Genomic DNA, 15307 nt, shown 5'->3' with positions numbered 1-15307 from the left:
TCAAACAATTGATTCTGTAAGTATATTACTGAGACACACCTGCTGCTGATTGGAGCCAAGCCTAGCTGTTCAGCTGTGTCAGCTGTTGATGAACCTTTTGATAAAATATTTTACTTAACCATAGGCCTTTTGAGCTGTGTGGGGATACACCCTCTCATCTTTTCACCTCAAGCCATGATATTGTTCATGTAGGCTGCAGCATTCATGATAGACTAGAGCATTGGCAGACCATGCTCATTCTGAGGACAGGGAGCTAGTCTCTTGCTTATCTGTCTCTTAATTCAGTGTTACATCTTAGGATTAAGTGGTTAGGAATACAGTAATTATTGTGTTGATTTTATACAGTTTATGGATTTAATATATGATTTAACATGTGATTTGAAATTTTAGAATCTATCCCAGACAAAATTGTCTGTGTGCACACAAGGTCAATGCATCAATTGTTGGACACATTGTACTCTAACATGCTTTCCATGGCTAGATCTGGGTAACATAATGTAATATAACAAATTTACTGTCTGTGACCATGTGGTCTTCTATGAACAAAGATCACTACAAGATGTGAACATAGCAAAGACATGCCCTGAACACATGGGATGTTTCTATAAGATGATCAGTGGTATACAGGCTACAGAATGGTGTGGTTTGTCGGGAGTTTCCCGTCATTACTTGAATGGACTACTTCTACTTTGAAGAGAAACTTCAAAAAGAAGTGAAATTAAAATAAAATAAAATTACAATACAATACTATTTAAATGCATCCTTTTAGATGTCATGTTAAAGAAAGAACCAACTGAAATTTGGTGAATTTATTGATGAATAGGTTACAGGGGCATGCCTGGGTTTTTACTTATTCATATGGTAATAGGCCTACTGTAATTTCCCAGCTATGAAAATGTAAATGTCTAATGGAAATTAGAGAATGAGAGATGTTGCTCTATGAATAATATCAACTGACCAACACAAAGAACAACAATATAATATAAATGTATGACCGGTAGCCTATTTCACCCAGGTTCATAGGGGGATTCCGGTACAGTGTGTCCTAGGCTCGTTTATGTTGGGGTAAACGTAATTGAAAGCAATAATGTGATTGGTGAACGGGTGTTCCCCACTGCCTTTGTTCCAGTCTCCAGACTACGCGAGAAGCCACTCCTTTGACTCCCCCTCCTCTCTCGACAGCAGCTGCACACTCGCTTAGTGCTACAAGCCATGAGGTGTCCACGCGCAGCTTCTCAACGGCGATTGGTTGAACCTAGCAAAAACAGGGGATTTCGACCAATGGGAGCGTTGTACACGCGCTGAGCCATGCTGTTCATTCCTCTACCACATGCACAGTGGAACTGATAAACATGTCCCGTGAATCACTGGCTGGGGGCTCGGCATATATATACTGTGTGTAGCTATTGCGGAGGAAACTACTCCAAGCTGAAATGATACAAGGATACGCTTAAACTGACAACCTAATTTAGTGCTTTTAGCACACGGTTGCTCATAGCCTCTTTTGATTACTGTCTTCACAAGACAATCGATATTATTGCTTTTACTTGTTGAATGCACTAACGTTGATCATTCAACAATTTAGCCAGCTTCGTTGCTCGCTAACACATCGGAAAAGTATTTTTGTTATCTTGACTTGGATATCCATCAATTAGCAAACATGGTTGCTATGACCAAGAGAGTGAAGACCTTCGAAATCATCTTCAACGATCCTAGCAAGGCTTTCTACAGTGGTGGGGACAAAGTAGCCGGGAGGATCGTGGTTGAGGTCAACGAAGTAACAAGAGTCTCGGCTATGAAAGTGTGCGGAGTCGGAAGCGCAAAAGTGGAATATGCCAAAGGAAAGCAGAGATGCCGAGAGGAAATTGATTATCTGAAGTATGAAGAGGTGGTTCATCTTGATGACCAGCCAGCTGGTAAGATTCAGGATTCAAATTGTGTAAAAGTTGAGGGGTCACGAGGGGCTACAAATGCTACTGCATCCTGTTTTTTTTCTGGTGTTAGCTGCTAGCCAATGCATACAATTAGTATGGCTCACGTTAGCTGTTAGCTTGTTAGCTATTTTGAAACATTAATGAGTAAATCTATTCTCTAAGCAGTAAGAAATCATTGTGGACAGTGTAGTGGATGACATCCAACGTTTACATTAATCTCACTTGTAAAGATGATTTGCCTCAGATGATTGACCTCATCAGGAACAGTTGATTGAAAATGCCTTACTTGGTAGTGAAGAATTGTTGAACTTGGTGCCTAACACCAGAACTTGGAGGCAGAACATTCTTAACCCTGCTTGTATTGCAGTTGAAGATGCTAATGACTGAATCCTCATTGATGTTATGATCCTTTTCTATGTATAGATACTGATGGATCAGTTATCCTGAGACCTGGGAACAAGTACGAGTACATGTTTGGCTTCGAGCTTCCCCAGCAAGGGTAAGTGTCCCCTAACATCAGCAGCAAACAGTGACCTACAGTGAGCTCTTTACTACGTAGACTACAACATGCAGCTTCAGTGGAATAACCTTTGTGCTACTTTTTGTTTTTCAGGCAAATCGTGTCCTCCTACAAGGGCAAGTTTGGCTTTGTGCAGTACTATGTGAAGGCTGTGATGGAGAGGCCCTCTCAGCCTCCTCAGGAGTGCAGGAAGAGCTTTGAGGTGGAGGAGCCCCTGGATGTCAACACTCCTGACTTGCTGGTGAGCATCTACACTGCTACATGGTCAGGCAGGCAGCATGGTCTTTAGTAGTGACAGTGGCAATGGCATTAGTGCAGTTGGTAGTAGAAATGCACTTGACTGCCCTTGGGGTTATCAGCCTAGATGGCTTTAGTGGGATTACACAGGAGGCTGCAGTGAGTTTTAGCTGTGTCACATCCTGCTCAGCAGAGCTCTCGGGAAAAACTGAATGGGCCTGGATAAAAATGGCACTGCCATGATCCCTAGCTACAATTAGTGGAGATGGCAGCCTCACTGGAAAGATTATGTAAAGTGAATGGTGAATGTCTCCTTGATGTCTAGCAATAATCCTCTCTAATTGTGATAGCTAGCTGTCAATAGATGGGCTTTAATGGGGGGAAAACTGTGTGAATTGATGTGTGAGTAACCTCCATCTTCCCCCTCTTCCCTGGGCAGTCACCCACTGGCGGCATGAAGGAGAAGAAGGTCACCTGCATGTTCATCCCCGACGGCCAGGTGTCCCTGAATGCCAAGATCGACAGGCGAGGCTACTGTGAGGGCGAGGAGATCAGCATCAACGCCAAGTTCGAGAACACCTGCTCGCGCATCGTGGTGCCCAAGGCAGCCATCGTGGCCAAGCAGACCTACCAGGCCAACGGCCGCACCAAGGTCTTCCGCCAGAAGCTCTCGTCCGTCCGCGGCAATCACATCATCTCGGGCATGTGCGACGCCTGGCAGGGCAAGACCATTCGCGTGCCCAAGATCAAGCCCTCCATGCTGGGCTGTAACATCATCCGCGTGGAGTATGCTCTCATGGTAAGTGTCTGTAATTGAGCTTGACACCTCTCCATTAAACACCTCTAAACATAGATGTAAGCCCTAGAGGCCTCAGGTCTCAGTGCCAATGTGCTGGGTAAATGAATTGGCATTCCCAATGTGGATGCTGATGCGCTACTTCCATCACTACAGTTAAACCACTGCTAGTGCCGCCCAACCCTGCCTAACTCTACCTTCCTTCCTTCCCTCCCTCCTCATCCAGATCTACATGCACATCCCTGGCAGTGACAAACTGATCCTTGAGCTGCCCCTGGTCATCGGAACCGTGCCCTACAACGGCTTCGGCAGCCGCACCAACAGCATGAGCAGCCAGGACGGCTCGGTGAGCAACGCCTCCAACAGCTGGGTGTCCCTGCGCATGCCCAGCGCGCCCCCCAGCTACTGCGACGTGACCCGCGACGTGCGCCTCGACCAGCCGCTCACGCCCCTGCTGGACGACTACGACGGCGACGACAGCCCGATCTTCATGAACATGCCCCAGTTCACCTTCCCCCCACCTGCTTACACAGAGGTGAGACTCCACACAAAGGCCTTTGACCTCTCAAATCACTAAGTCACAAGGGGTAATCAAGGGAATGGGACCAATGGTTTACTGTTCTGCAATAAATATAGTATAATTGAGTCATATTTGTTCTGGATGAGCAGGTCAATGGGTTTTCTAACATGCTTCCCTTCTCCCTTTGCTGTGTCCTGCAGGTGGATGAGGAGTTCAATGGCAATGTCCGTATGCTACAAGTCTGCTGAACTGCCTTCTAAAACCCCCCACTGGATTCGTGGTGGGGGTCGCTTTCCTTCCACTCATGGCACTTGAACTAGTTCACCAGAACGAACTCAGGAAAGAAATAGGCTCAAAGAGCCCATTTTGAGGCCTTTGGAAAAAGAGCTGTTGGAGGTGTGATTGTTCGTGGTCACCAGGGTCCTGGAGACCAGTCGAGAAGGGGAACAAGAAAGTTTTTTTTTTCGCAAAGAGCACAGAGAGAAAAAGGAAGTCGGTGCTACCCTGTGCCTGCACTGTCAGCAAGTTAGTTATTATTTTCGCAACGCCATCTGAGCTGAACACTAGCACTCCCATTTCCAACCTTATATTGCTGTTAAGGTGTCAGTGCTTGAACGGAGGCCCTGCAACAGTCGAGCGGAGCGCTAAAGTTCGCTGTTCTTACGCTGCTACCCCTGTGAACTTTCAGAATTTGGATGAGTCCAAGTGTACTGCTGAGAATCAGAAGCATGTCTTGTCTGTAATAGTTGTTGATGACATCGACACTCCATGACTTTCTCTTCGTTTGGGACTTGTGTCCGTCCTTCATAGCCTTTGTTGTCATTCCATTTGTAATATTATGGGGCATTTCATTTTGAGGAACCATCTTAGCACCTCCTTTGTTCAATTCTTTTCTGTATTTTAATGGAACATTGTGGAACATTGGTTGCAATTATGACATATACTCCATAAGGTGATGTGAGTCCCCTGCCTATAACGAAGGGGAAAATAATGCAGATTTTAGACCACATTATATGGCAGACCAGTGTTGTCTTCAATAAGCTCTTATTTTCCTTCATGATCATGATGCACTTTTTTTTTGTAATGTACTTTGGATTCTCTTGTCGCCTATAGAGAGGATTTTCTGTAAATGTTTTAGTTCATCTTCTATGTTTGACCCACCAGTCTTCCATTTTATTTCTTTCCATACACTGTATGCGTAGATTAGTCGAAGCAAAAAGCACATTGTTGTGATCTACCCCATGACCTGTCACTGTATGGTGGGCAGAAACCTCTTATTTGCAAGGGCTAAAACAAGTGGTTGTATCTGGTTCTGAACAAGGGCTGAATCACTAGGCCAAAAGAAAAAAGTTGACACTACGAAGTGCCAAAGTGTCTGGTGGTGGTGTAAATGGTGATAAATTCGGAATGACGCCTCCACAATAAAAAGAAATGTAATTTGTGGGGAAAACAAATGTATCATTTCACTCAGGACACCATCATGTATTCTGATGGTGAATGTTAAGTTTATTTACTTGTGCTACGTTTTCTTCAAACTTAACTGCTTGAAAAGCTTTCAAAGACTGATCTGTGAAATGCACATGTTTTTGTATACGTGTCTTGGAAAGTGTTTTTTGTATTTGAGACCCTATGGGTTAGTTTTGTATAAAATAAATAAAAAGTTTCAAATGCACTTGACTTTGTTTGTTGACTTTTATGTTTAACGATATTTCTACGGTACATAAATGCTTGTGATCCTTATAGACTTAGCTAAAATAACCAAGAGATGAAAGATGAAGAAAATATTAGTTGTGTCTAAAACAGAAGGCAGCTGCCTCGCTGCGTTAACTAACAAGTCACTTGCCGTATATAGCAGGCATCAAGGTAGCACCTATTTGTTTTGGATGGCCTAGCAAGATAACAATACAGAGCGCAATTGCTAGGATACCGACAGCTGACTTTAATCAGTGGGAGTTGAACCAGAGACGTCCAAAGAATCTTTAGTTGAAGGCAGCAGGAAGGATGCATGTACGGTATGCTGCCTGCACCCCAAAACAGATTGTGCACTTCAACAGTACTTGGTACTTGGTCATTTGCAGGATGTGTAAAAAGGGGATATGGAAAATATGCCCATCTGATTTTCCTCTAGTTGATCATGAAGTGTGAGTTATGGTCAGTGCATTTGGTCTCCTCAAAGTCAAGATCATCAATCGTATCTTTCTACCACATTCAATCCAGGAAAATCGATGGCCATTTGCCAGTCTCCACTTAGTAAGTGAGAACATAGTCAGACCGTTTAAATAAAGATAATCGCTGGTAGCTATCGACTTCAGATAGCCTTATCTCAAAAGATTATTTGCTCGATTGATCAACATAGGACAGGACAGTTATAATTGTTAGCTCATAGGATCTATATAAGTGCATTTAAAATAATTGGAATATTGTGGAAAAGTCCATTTCAGTCCAGACTTAGAGATTAAAGGTTCAGGAAACCATTGTCAATGTTTTGACATAATTGAATTGATTAGAGCTTTTCTCAAGTCGACATTATAAACTATTTATTCTAAAATTTTGAGATTCTGGATTTTTGATTTCCATGAGTTGTAAACCGTTATCATCAACATTAGAATGATCAAGATTAAAACAAACAAACAAAATGATTGAAATATTTCCCTTTATGTGTCATGAATGTAGATTGTATGTCAGTTTCATTTTTTGAAATAAATTACAGGAAAATATTAAACTTTCAATATTCAAATTTTTGCACCTGTATGCATGTCAAAATATTCAATATCTAAGATTGGTGGGATTTGACTATTCATTCTCAGGGACTTTGTTTTGCCATCTGATGAAGATGCAAAAGGGCTGGTAGATTATTCAGGAATACAAATCCATCGAAGTTGTTGGATAGTCTATGGTAATGGAGCTGTTTCTACAGTAGGTCAGGCCCATGACTAAGGGTCTATTTCTGTATCTGTGTGATCAGTTTGTCTTGGTCCAGTCAGCAGACCAGAAGACCTTCACATTTTTAGTCTTTAGCAAAATTGGCATTGCTTGACACCTCAACCCAGACCTCAGAACTGAAGCCATCCTTAACTTCATGTCGTTGCTCTCTACATCTACGCAGAAACTGATTTGAGAGTTGAACATCCTGTGGACGTGCCTTATGTGCTGATAAGGCCGTAAATTGTTTATCTGTCCTGAAACAGACCGGAACATTCCACGCCCATTCCCCTCTCATACCGGGCACTGTTAGCTTGGCTCCTCTGCACCGTTCTCATGTGTGATGACGTGAGTGGAGCTTCTTTCCCTCTCTCCATCTGTAGCTGCGCCTTCCCCTGGCAAATGTTACACCCCTTCTCTGCCAGGGTCCCAATGCTTTGTCTCTCACTGTCCCTCTCAACAGAGAGGTTATAAGATTAGCAGCTGAACTGGGTGAACAGATGCTGACACAAGTGAGACAGAGGACACTAAAACAAACACACACACACACACACACACACACACACACACACACACACACAAGGACAGATACAACACTCACTTCCATGTGTGAACCCAAGTATGAATTTATTGTATATTTCTTACTCATTTTTCTTTAGTTATGCTGAAGAGTTGGAGGCTTATCAAGGGAACTTTTGTTGTTTTTCTCTTGACACATCAGACCATCTCTCTTTTCACAGCTTCAGTATTCATTTTTCGGAGAAAAAAGAACACAGAGAAAAAGAGAAAAAGGAGAAACTGGAAGTTAACTCTCCAGACCTGACCAAACAGAAATGCATAACGGAATCATTCATCACTTACCTACCACAGACATTTCTACAGGTGAACGGGAAACCTCCTTAATCTAACCAGAGAGATAATGGTTTGTTATTACCACACCAAACACACATAGGCAGATTTCAGGAAAGGGCCTTGGCCTCCTTCCCCACAAATAGCTGACCAGATCCCCAGCGTGTGACATGAGACAACCCCATATGAGCAGGGCTGAATATGGACAGCCTATGAACTTTCAGGATTTACAATCGACACCTATATTGATGATAAATCTATACAGCCGCTAATTACCAATTAATCGGCTAACTAATTCAGTACTTGATCTACTTGTTGAGCCACAAAGTATAAGACTTAAGCTGCATTACCTCTGCTGTGTAAAATATGCTCTGCTCAGTTATGGACCTTGAAAAGTTATGGACTTTCCAAAGATTTGTATAATCCATCAGTGTCTACATAAATGCAGCACTTGCTTGTGGATGACCATTGCTTGTGGATGACTACCAGACACACTCTGAATTACTCATCCCCTCTTTAAAATTCTTTCAATCTGCCCTATAGAAAAGACTAAAGTAGGTCTGCAGGCATATTGCATTCACATCTGAGAGTACTTGCAATAAACTTTATATTTTGTATATACTTTATATTACTTTATAGTTGTCCAGACAGGCAAACCAGCTCTCCTTTGCCGTACAGATATGTTCTTTTTTTTTAGAAGGGAACGTTCTATCTCTCTCTCCATAGCCTTGCATATACTAGCTACAGCCTCTTTGGGTTAATGAACAACCCAGAAGTGCTGCAAATGCAGAACTAAGCACTCATGACTCTCCAAGCTTATCTAATGACTCTTTCTCTAGGGTTGTTCCACTCCATTAAGGTGTAGTTTCCAAGTCTGTCTGACCTTTTTGTAACACATCATTGCAGCACAATGCCAGCAGAGTAGTAATTCTGTAAAGAGTGGAAGGTGAATGTCAACAACCATGACTGAAAAGAGATGGCAAAGGTAAAGGGTTATCAGAAAAACAGTGAGCATGGAACACAGGGAAATTTAACCAGAGAGTTTATGATCAAGACACAACAGGATGCTTTTTGTCAATACATTTGCACTGTTAAAGGATAAATCTGGCGATTTTTCACATATAGATATCCATCTCTCGAAGTCACAGAGAACTGAACTGTTGGTGGGGAAAAAAAACTAAAAACAATCGAATTTTACCAAGCTTTAGTTGCTAGTAACTAAAGCAGCCAAGCAGCTACAGTGCTACCCTGGGGGCATGAACATGGGGGCTCACGGACATGCTCCCAGAGCGTAGCGCTAGCTGCCTGGCAGCTTTAGCTGTTGGAACTAGCAACTCAAGCTAAAACCGATTGTTTACAGGATTTCTCCTTTAAAGCAGCACTATTTCTATCAAACTGATTTGCAACAGATGCAAATGGATTATTGTGCTCCTCTCTTTCCCATAAGACGCCTAAAGATTTGAAAGATTGTAGGCCTCATTATATCACCAGCTTGTGAGAGGATCTGCTCAAGTCATTCTGACAATAAGTGTGAATCCCATGCTTAAGACAGTGTTAGAGGTTGCATGCCCTAATCTTCCTATTGTCTGGATAATATGTAGTTACGGTAGGTGTTTTGTTTTTTTTACACTGTTTAGTTGACAAAAACAAGACTGCATGGGAAATCTGTGTTTTCCCAGCATTTCCTCTGTGAGGGAATGCCAACATGTAGACAAGAAAGGTCTACATTGTTATAAGTATTTTTCCCCCACAACATTTAAAATCAGCTCTGCGAAGCTCTGCCAAGAGTTTGTTGCAACTTGTAGCATGTTAACAGTTACAAGGCTTGTAACAGTTGTTTCGACTTTGAGGCTGATAGTGAGTCCCACAGTATACATGAATGAGTGGACACCATTTTATGTTTTAGATGCTTTTTAAGTGATTTGATTGTTTACTTTTTTGATGGAGAGATTAGGACACACTCCTTGTTGTAAACAGAGAAACAGAGATAGCTGATTGTTAGACAGATCAGATTGACCCACAGAAGTCTCACATATTTTCCATTTAGGTCATTGATGGTTTATTTAACTTTCATTAGTCATTAAAAATAATGCAATGGGTGGTAATCGTTGTTCATACAATATCACCAGGTCACAATTGTTTGAGTTTCTTGCTTCTCCCCCTCTAGATCTTCTTTCCAACAGTAGCTTAATAAACTTATCTTATCTCTGTTGCCTTGGAGACACAACTGCTTGACTTTGATAATGAATTATAATTATATCCCTGTTGCTATTATAGTTGCTATTATGTTGCTATTATAATTATATCACTGACTGATGTATTGTGCTGTTTGTCCAAGCTAAAGTAAAAAAAAAAGTCATGATCCTGAGCTGCAAAATAAACATGTGTTCCCTGGTCGGACTATGCTGTGATATTCAACTCTGACCTGAGGTGCGTTAAAATTCGCGAACATTCTGAGGTTGTTCTCCACGAACATGTGGACAGTGGACCTGGACATGGGCTTGACAAAGGTAACAATGCAATACCGTTACAATGGAATGTTCAAAATCGTTCAAAATGAATGAATGGAACAATTTCACCACAAACATTCACCAATGTTTGCCAATTTTGAACACAACTCTGACCTTTGACCTCTCAGAAGCCTGGAATGTCTTGGCCCAGAGCTGAGCCCTTGTGCATGAGATGACCACTGACACACTACTCTAAACCACTGAGAGCTTGGCTACTGAGGAGCCCAAAAAGTCCCACAGTAATCAATAACCAGTCCCACAGTAATCGATAATGGTTTGTTATTACCACACCAAACACACATAGGCAGATTTCAGGAAAGGGCCCTGACCTCCTTCCCCACAAATAGCTGACCAGATCCCCAGCGTGTGACATGAGACAACCCCATATGAGCAGGGCTGAATATGGACAACCCTGGAAACTGAAGAGAGTGGCTGGTCCAGCAACTTTCAGGATTTACAATCGACACCTATATTTATGATAAATCTATACAGCAGCTAATTAATTAATCAGGTAACCAATTAATCGGCTAACTAATTCAGTACTTGATCTACTTGTTGAGCCCAAAAAGTCCCACAGTAATCAATAACCCTTTACTTTCTGAAGTGAAAGTAAACTGACTTCAGAGATTGGAATATTATGGCAGGTAAAACATAGGCCTTAAGTGTTTCCAATTAGCGAATGCTGGAACCGTATTGGTAGTTGGTTATCTATACAAGAGTTTGTTCACTGAACGTTACCTTAAAACCCAATCTCTAACCCAATAAATTGCAGTTCCCCGTTTCAACAAATAGTTTGTTAAAATCTGAACAGCTGTGGATAGTTTAGGGAACCAGATGATTTAGCCTACTTCTTTATGCTGCCTCAAATCCATTAGAAACAAGAGAGAAAAGGGGACTGAGTCACACACTATCAGATGCTCAGATTATCAACAAACTTGTTGATTGTTTACTGCAATTTATGTTTAAGGTTAAGGTCAGGGGTTGGATTTAATGTTTAGTAATTGTTCAACAACAATTTTACATACAGACTCTGAATCTTAACAGATGATCTGTTAAGTCTCTGTGGTTGGACTATCCAAGTAAGATTTTGCCTGGGATTGGGTTTTGGAGCAGCCATACAATTCAACCAATGAGCAAAACAATCTTTGGTTTCCACATTAAATGTCATAAAGGAAGGAAAATATGTCTAGCAGAGATCAAAATTTAGGTGTGTTTGTCTCAGTGAAAGTCTTGCTTGTCTCAGCCTGTCTGGGTGTGTTAGGAAATCCCGGAAATTATGCTGCCAGCGATATTGAACTGAATGTCATCATGTAAACAAACACACCTATAGATCTGATCAAAATGATACTAGGTTCTAAGTCCTAATAAATTCTATAAATCCAGAGATTTCTTAGTTTGAATGTTTTGAAACTGAATCTTTTTTTTAATACTTATGCAAAGTCTTTGATGAACGAATGCTTAACAGAGTCCTTTTTATGAGTAAGAACATGCGTGTGTTGCAATGCTGACGTTTTCTGTTGTTCAGTCTATTTTGTGACGTTACATTTGAGGTGTGGAAAAGATTGGCACACCAATCTGCCCAGAAGCAGATGAGTGATGCTGCGGTGGCATGATTTGGCAGAACCTGTGGTTTGTCATGGTTCACCATTGTGAACTCACCAGTGCCCAACAGAATGCCCGCAGGGTGGTAATACACTGATGAGGAATCGTCTGCTACAGTAAATGACTAACTGCCATGACTAACGGCTCCTACACACAGTTGCGTGCGTTGCCGTGCTGGAGTGCCCATTCACTTTACATGGGCTCACGTCATCCGTTGCCGAACTGAATTGTGGGTCCGTTGCGTCGCGTTTCTCCCATCGCTCGCGTTGAGAAGTTCAGCTGTTGCTGCACCGACAGTGGGCACCGGCCAATCAAGCCAATCGATGGACAGCACCAACCAATCAAATTACAGTTATACTTCAAGTCATTATTTTGCATAGCTACCGTCGGGAGCACCCACTGGCATGCGTTGATGGAACGCAACTGAAGCCGTAATCCCCCTGGATGCCATGAGGCATGCTGTTGAAGATGCCCTACCGTAGGACTCATTTCACAGCTATTTCTTTCCGATGCCATCAGTCAGGAGAGGACTCATGAGTTTGTTATCACAGTCCTCCAGAGGGGTCCAGGGGAGCCTGGGCATATCGATATGGATCAGGAGGGATTTACAAATGGAGAGTATGTTTGATATAAATTGTTTTATGTTTCAGTGTTTTTGTATGAATACAACAGTATATGTTTTGGGCTTTTATGCCTTTAATTGACAGGACAGTGGAGAATGACAGGAAGTGAGTGGGAGAGAGAGTCGGGGTGGGAGCCGGAAAGGGCGGGAATCGAACCTGAGTCACCGGCGTACGGTGCAGGTGCCTCAGCCAGTTGCGCCACGGCTGGGGCCTATACATCACTTTGAGGTATGCATGAGTGGTGCAGTATAACGCTTTTGCTTGCTACCTGCAAAAAAAAAACCTGCGATGGAAAAACTAAATAGCTATCACTAAATCTGAGTGTGTATAGAGGCAAGCATGCTAACAGACTTAGCTCAGGACTTCTCTCAGGGCAGCAAACACGCCCATACCCATAACCAATGGAAATGTTTTGTGCCCCATCAAGGCAAGATTTATGAGTATGTGTTTTGCACAACAGAAATGTCATTACGTTGGGTGTCATGAAGTAAGACCATAGGAATGGTGACCCATACTGCCACAGGCCAGCGGGGCCAAGCTTGTTTACCTCAAGCCGATTGGCCAGATGGCGAGCTGTCTAGTGTTTGGTGATGGTGAGGGGGCTTCACATGGAGTTACAGTAGCAGTGGCACGCACTGGAGGTATTCCATGGCTATGTGTGGCTGGCTACGTGTGGATTTGAAGTGGAAAAATGGGGACAGGGCAGTCGGCATGGTGTGAATTACAGGGAGGGATGACCCCTGTCCCTATAAGACGTTCAGCCATCCCAAAGAAGGCAAAAGTAACAGTTTGGTGAAATCGAAACATTTACACATTTGTTCCATGTATACTCAGAAAGAAAAGAGTGTGTGTCTGTGTGTGTGTGTGTCTGTGTGTGTATGTGTGTGTGCATGTGTGTGTGTCAATGTGTATGTGTTCGTGTGTGTGTGCATGTGTGTGTGTCTGCATGTGTCTGTGAGTGTGTGTGTGTGTGTGTTATACAATAGAGTTTGGTGAAGAAGGGGTGTCGCAGTCGTAAACGTTCTGTCAGGTCAAACGGGGACCAGTCAGCATGTTATGCAACATGTGATGGCCTTATGTGGACTGCACATGATAACAATCTATGTTTAGGTTCAGGGTGTTGGCATAACATACAAATCTGTGCGTACATGCCTGCCCTGTATACATGACAACACAGCTCTCGAACATAACATGTACTGCATATCTTATGTTAGGGCACCACAACTGTGTGATTTTTCCCCTCAGGGCATCCGAATACCTGCATGCTGGCTGACTTTGAAGTAGATTGTATGACTATAAATTCAGGCCTGCAGGGATGACATAGCAATGTGACTACTACTGAGAGCTGAGAGAAAGTTATAGGAAGATTTTCCACTCTTTATCTGACCAGTGCCATAGCCTGTTAGAAATATAGAGAGGGTGACTTTGAAGGCCTCACACCCCCACACACACCCACCTCTCTCTCTCTGTCTCTCTCTCTCCCACCCCCCCTCCTCTCTCTTTCTTTCACACAACCCCAACTCTCTCTCTCTCTCTCTCTCTTTGTCTCTCTATCTCTCTCTGGGTTGTGTGACATCAGCCTCCTAAGGACACTGCTCTATTCTTAGGCCCTATTTTTTATTCTTACTGTAAGTCTCGCAGTGACAAAACAGCTCCTCCTGATCTCCTTTCCGCTGTGTTGTTTCATTTGAAGTGTTCAGTGGAGTAAACAGACCCAATAATTGATACCAGGAACTTCACCATTTTGTTTTGGATTCCACAGAAACAAGAAAACGTCGCAAATGTTTTGTTCGCAAATTCCCGGGTGTACAAACTCCATTTTTAACACTTCCTAATGCATGTAAAAACGTAAAGGGGGAAAATAACTTTTTTGAGTTAACAATGGCACATTCAGCTGTTTGTTTTTTTTAGGAAGGAAACGATGGCAGCTGCCACAGCTAAACACAGACCTCCCTTGCGGCCAGTTCCCCCTTTTTGGCATGTCGAGCGTCGTCCTGTATGTATCCCTGGTCCTAGAGATCACGGGTGATCATTCTAATGCGCCCGGAGCCCACTGTCAGAAACCTAATACTGGTGTTTATTTGTGCTGCAACAGCTGGGACCAACCACAGAGGGGGGGAGAAAATATAGACACTGATAGAAGAGCTGGCTCTGTGCTTGGAAGTGCACTGGAGCCCTTGGAGTTGTGGTTGAGAGAGGGATGTTGTGGACAACACCTCACATTCACCACCATGGATGTCAGACAACAGAGTGTTTTTAGCTGGATGCTGTTTCAACTTCGCTGTGACAAGGACCGTTATAGAAAGTAATTCCCTCTCTCTACAGTCTAACAGTTTACAATGACTCCCCTATGTGCAGGGATAGGATAATGATATTCTGAGAGACAATGCTCAGTTTACATGCAATTGCACAGAGACTTAACATTCTAAATGCTATTTATTTTTGACTGCTGATTGCTGATTACTTTATATAACACCATCATTTTCCTTTGGGGATGAATAAAGTAGTCTATCTATCTATCTAGAGTGAAGAGAGAATTTGAGAGAGATGTGGAAAAGAGGAAATAAAATAGACATATGGCCACCGGGAGTGCACATGAATTAGACAGAAATAATAAAAAAGAGAGTGAAAATACAGAGAGAGAGAGAGAGAGAGAGAGGAGAAGAGAGAGAGAGAGAGAAGAGAGAGAGAGTCCCCTTCTCTATCTCCACGGCATCCTCCATGTCATGGCTCAAGTGACTGGTGACAGGAAACCAGAGAAGAGGATGGGTGCGCGAGGTAGGCTGCCAAGTGT

The 15307-nt window shown here is 42.8% G+C and overlaps 1 protein-coding gene and 1 long non-coding RNA gene across 2 annotated transcripts; both read left to right on the top strand.

The window, feature by feature from the left end:
• The first annotated feature begins 1408 nt into the window (after positions 1-1408).
• txnipa (thioredoxin interacting protein a) lies at positions 1409-5679 on the top strand. Its single transcript, XM_042076595.1, has 6 exons — positions 1409-1916; positions 2358-2433; positions 2548-2695; positions 3131-3490; positions 3714-4022; positions 4208-5679. The coding sequence occupies exons 1-6, from the start codon at positions 1661-1663 to the stop codon at positions 4253-4255; spliced, it is 1197 nt and encodes a 398-aa protein (XP_041932529.1). The 5' UTR covers positions 1409-1660; the 3' UTR covers positions 4256-5679.
• Positions 5680-12393: 6714 nt separating this feature from the next.
• On the top strand, positions 12394-15032 carry LOC121695915. Its single transcript, XR_006026203.1, has 2 exons — positions 12394-12508; positions 14425-15032. It is a non-coding gene; the product is annotated as an uncharacterized LOC121695915 (long non-coding RNA).
• Positions 15033-15307: the final 275 nt, after the last annotated feature.

This window comes from Alosa sapidissima, chromosome 21 (assembly GCF_018492685.1).
Source record: "Alosa sapidissima isolate fAloSap1 chromosome 21, fAloSap1.pri, whole genome shotgun sequence".
In the NCBI taxonomy this organism is placed as follows: domain Eukaryota; kingdom Metazoa; phylum Chordata; class Actinopteri; order Clupeiformes; family Clupeidae; genus Alosa; species Alosa sapidissima.
Note: the sequence above shows the minus strand (reverse complement) of the source record. Positions and strands in the feature narration are given on the sequence as shown.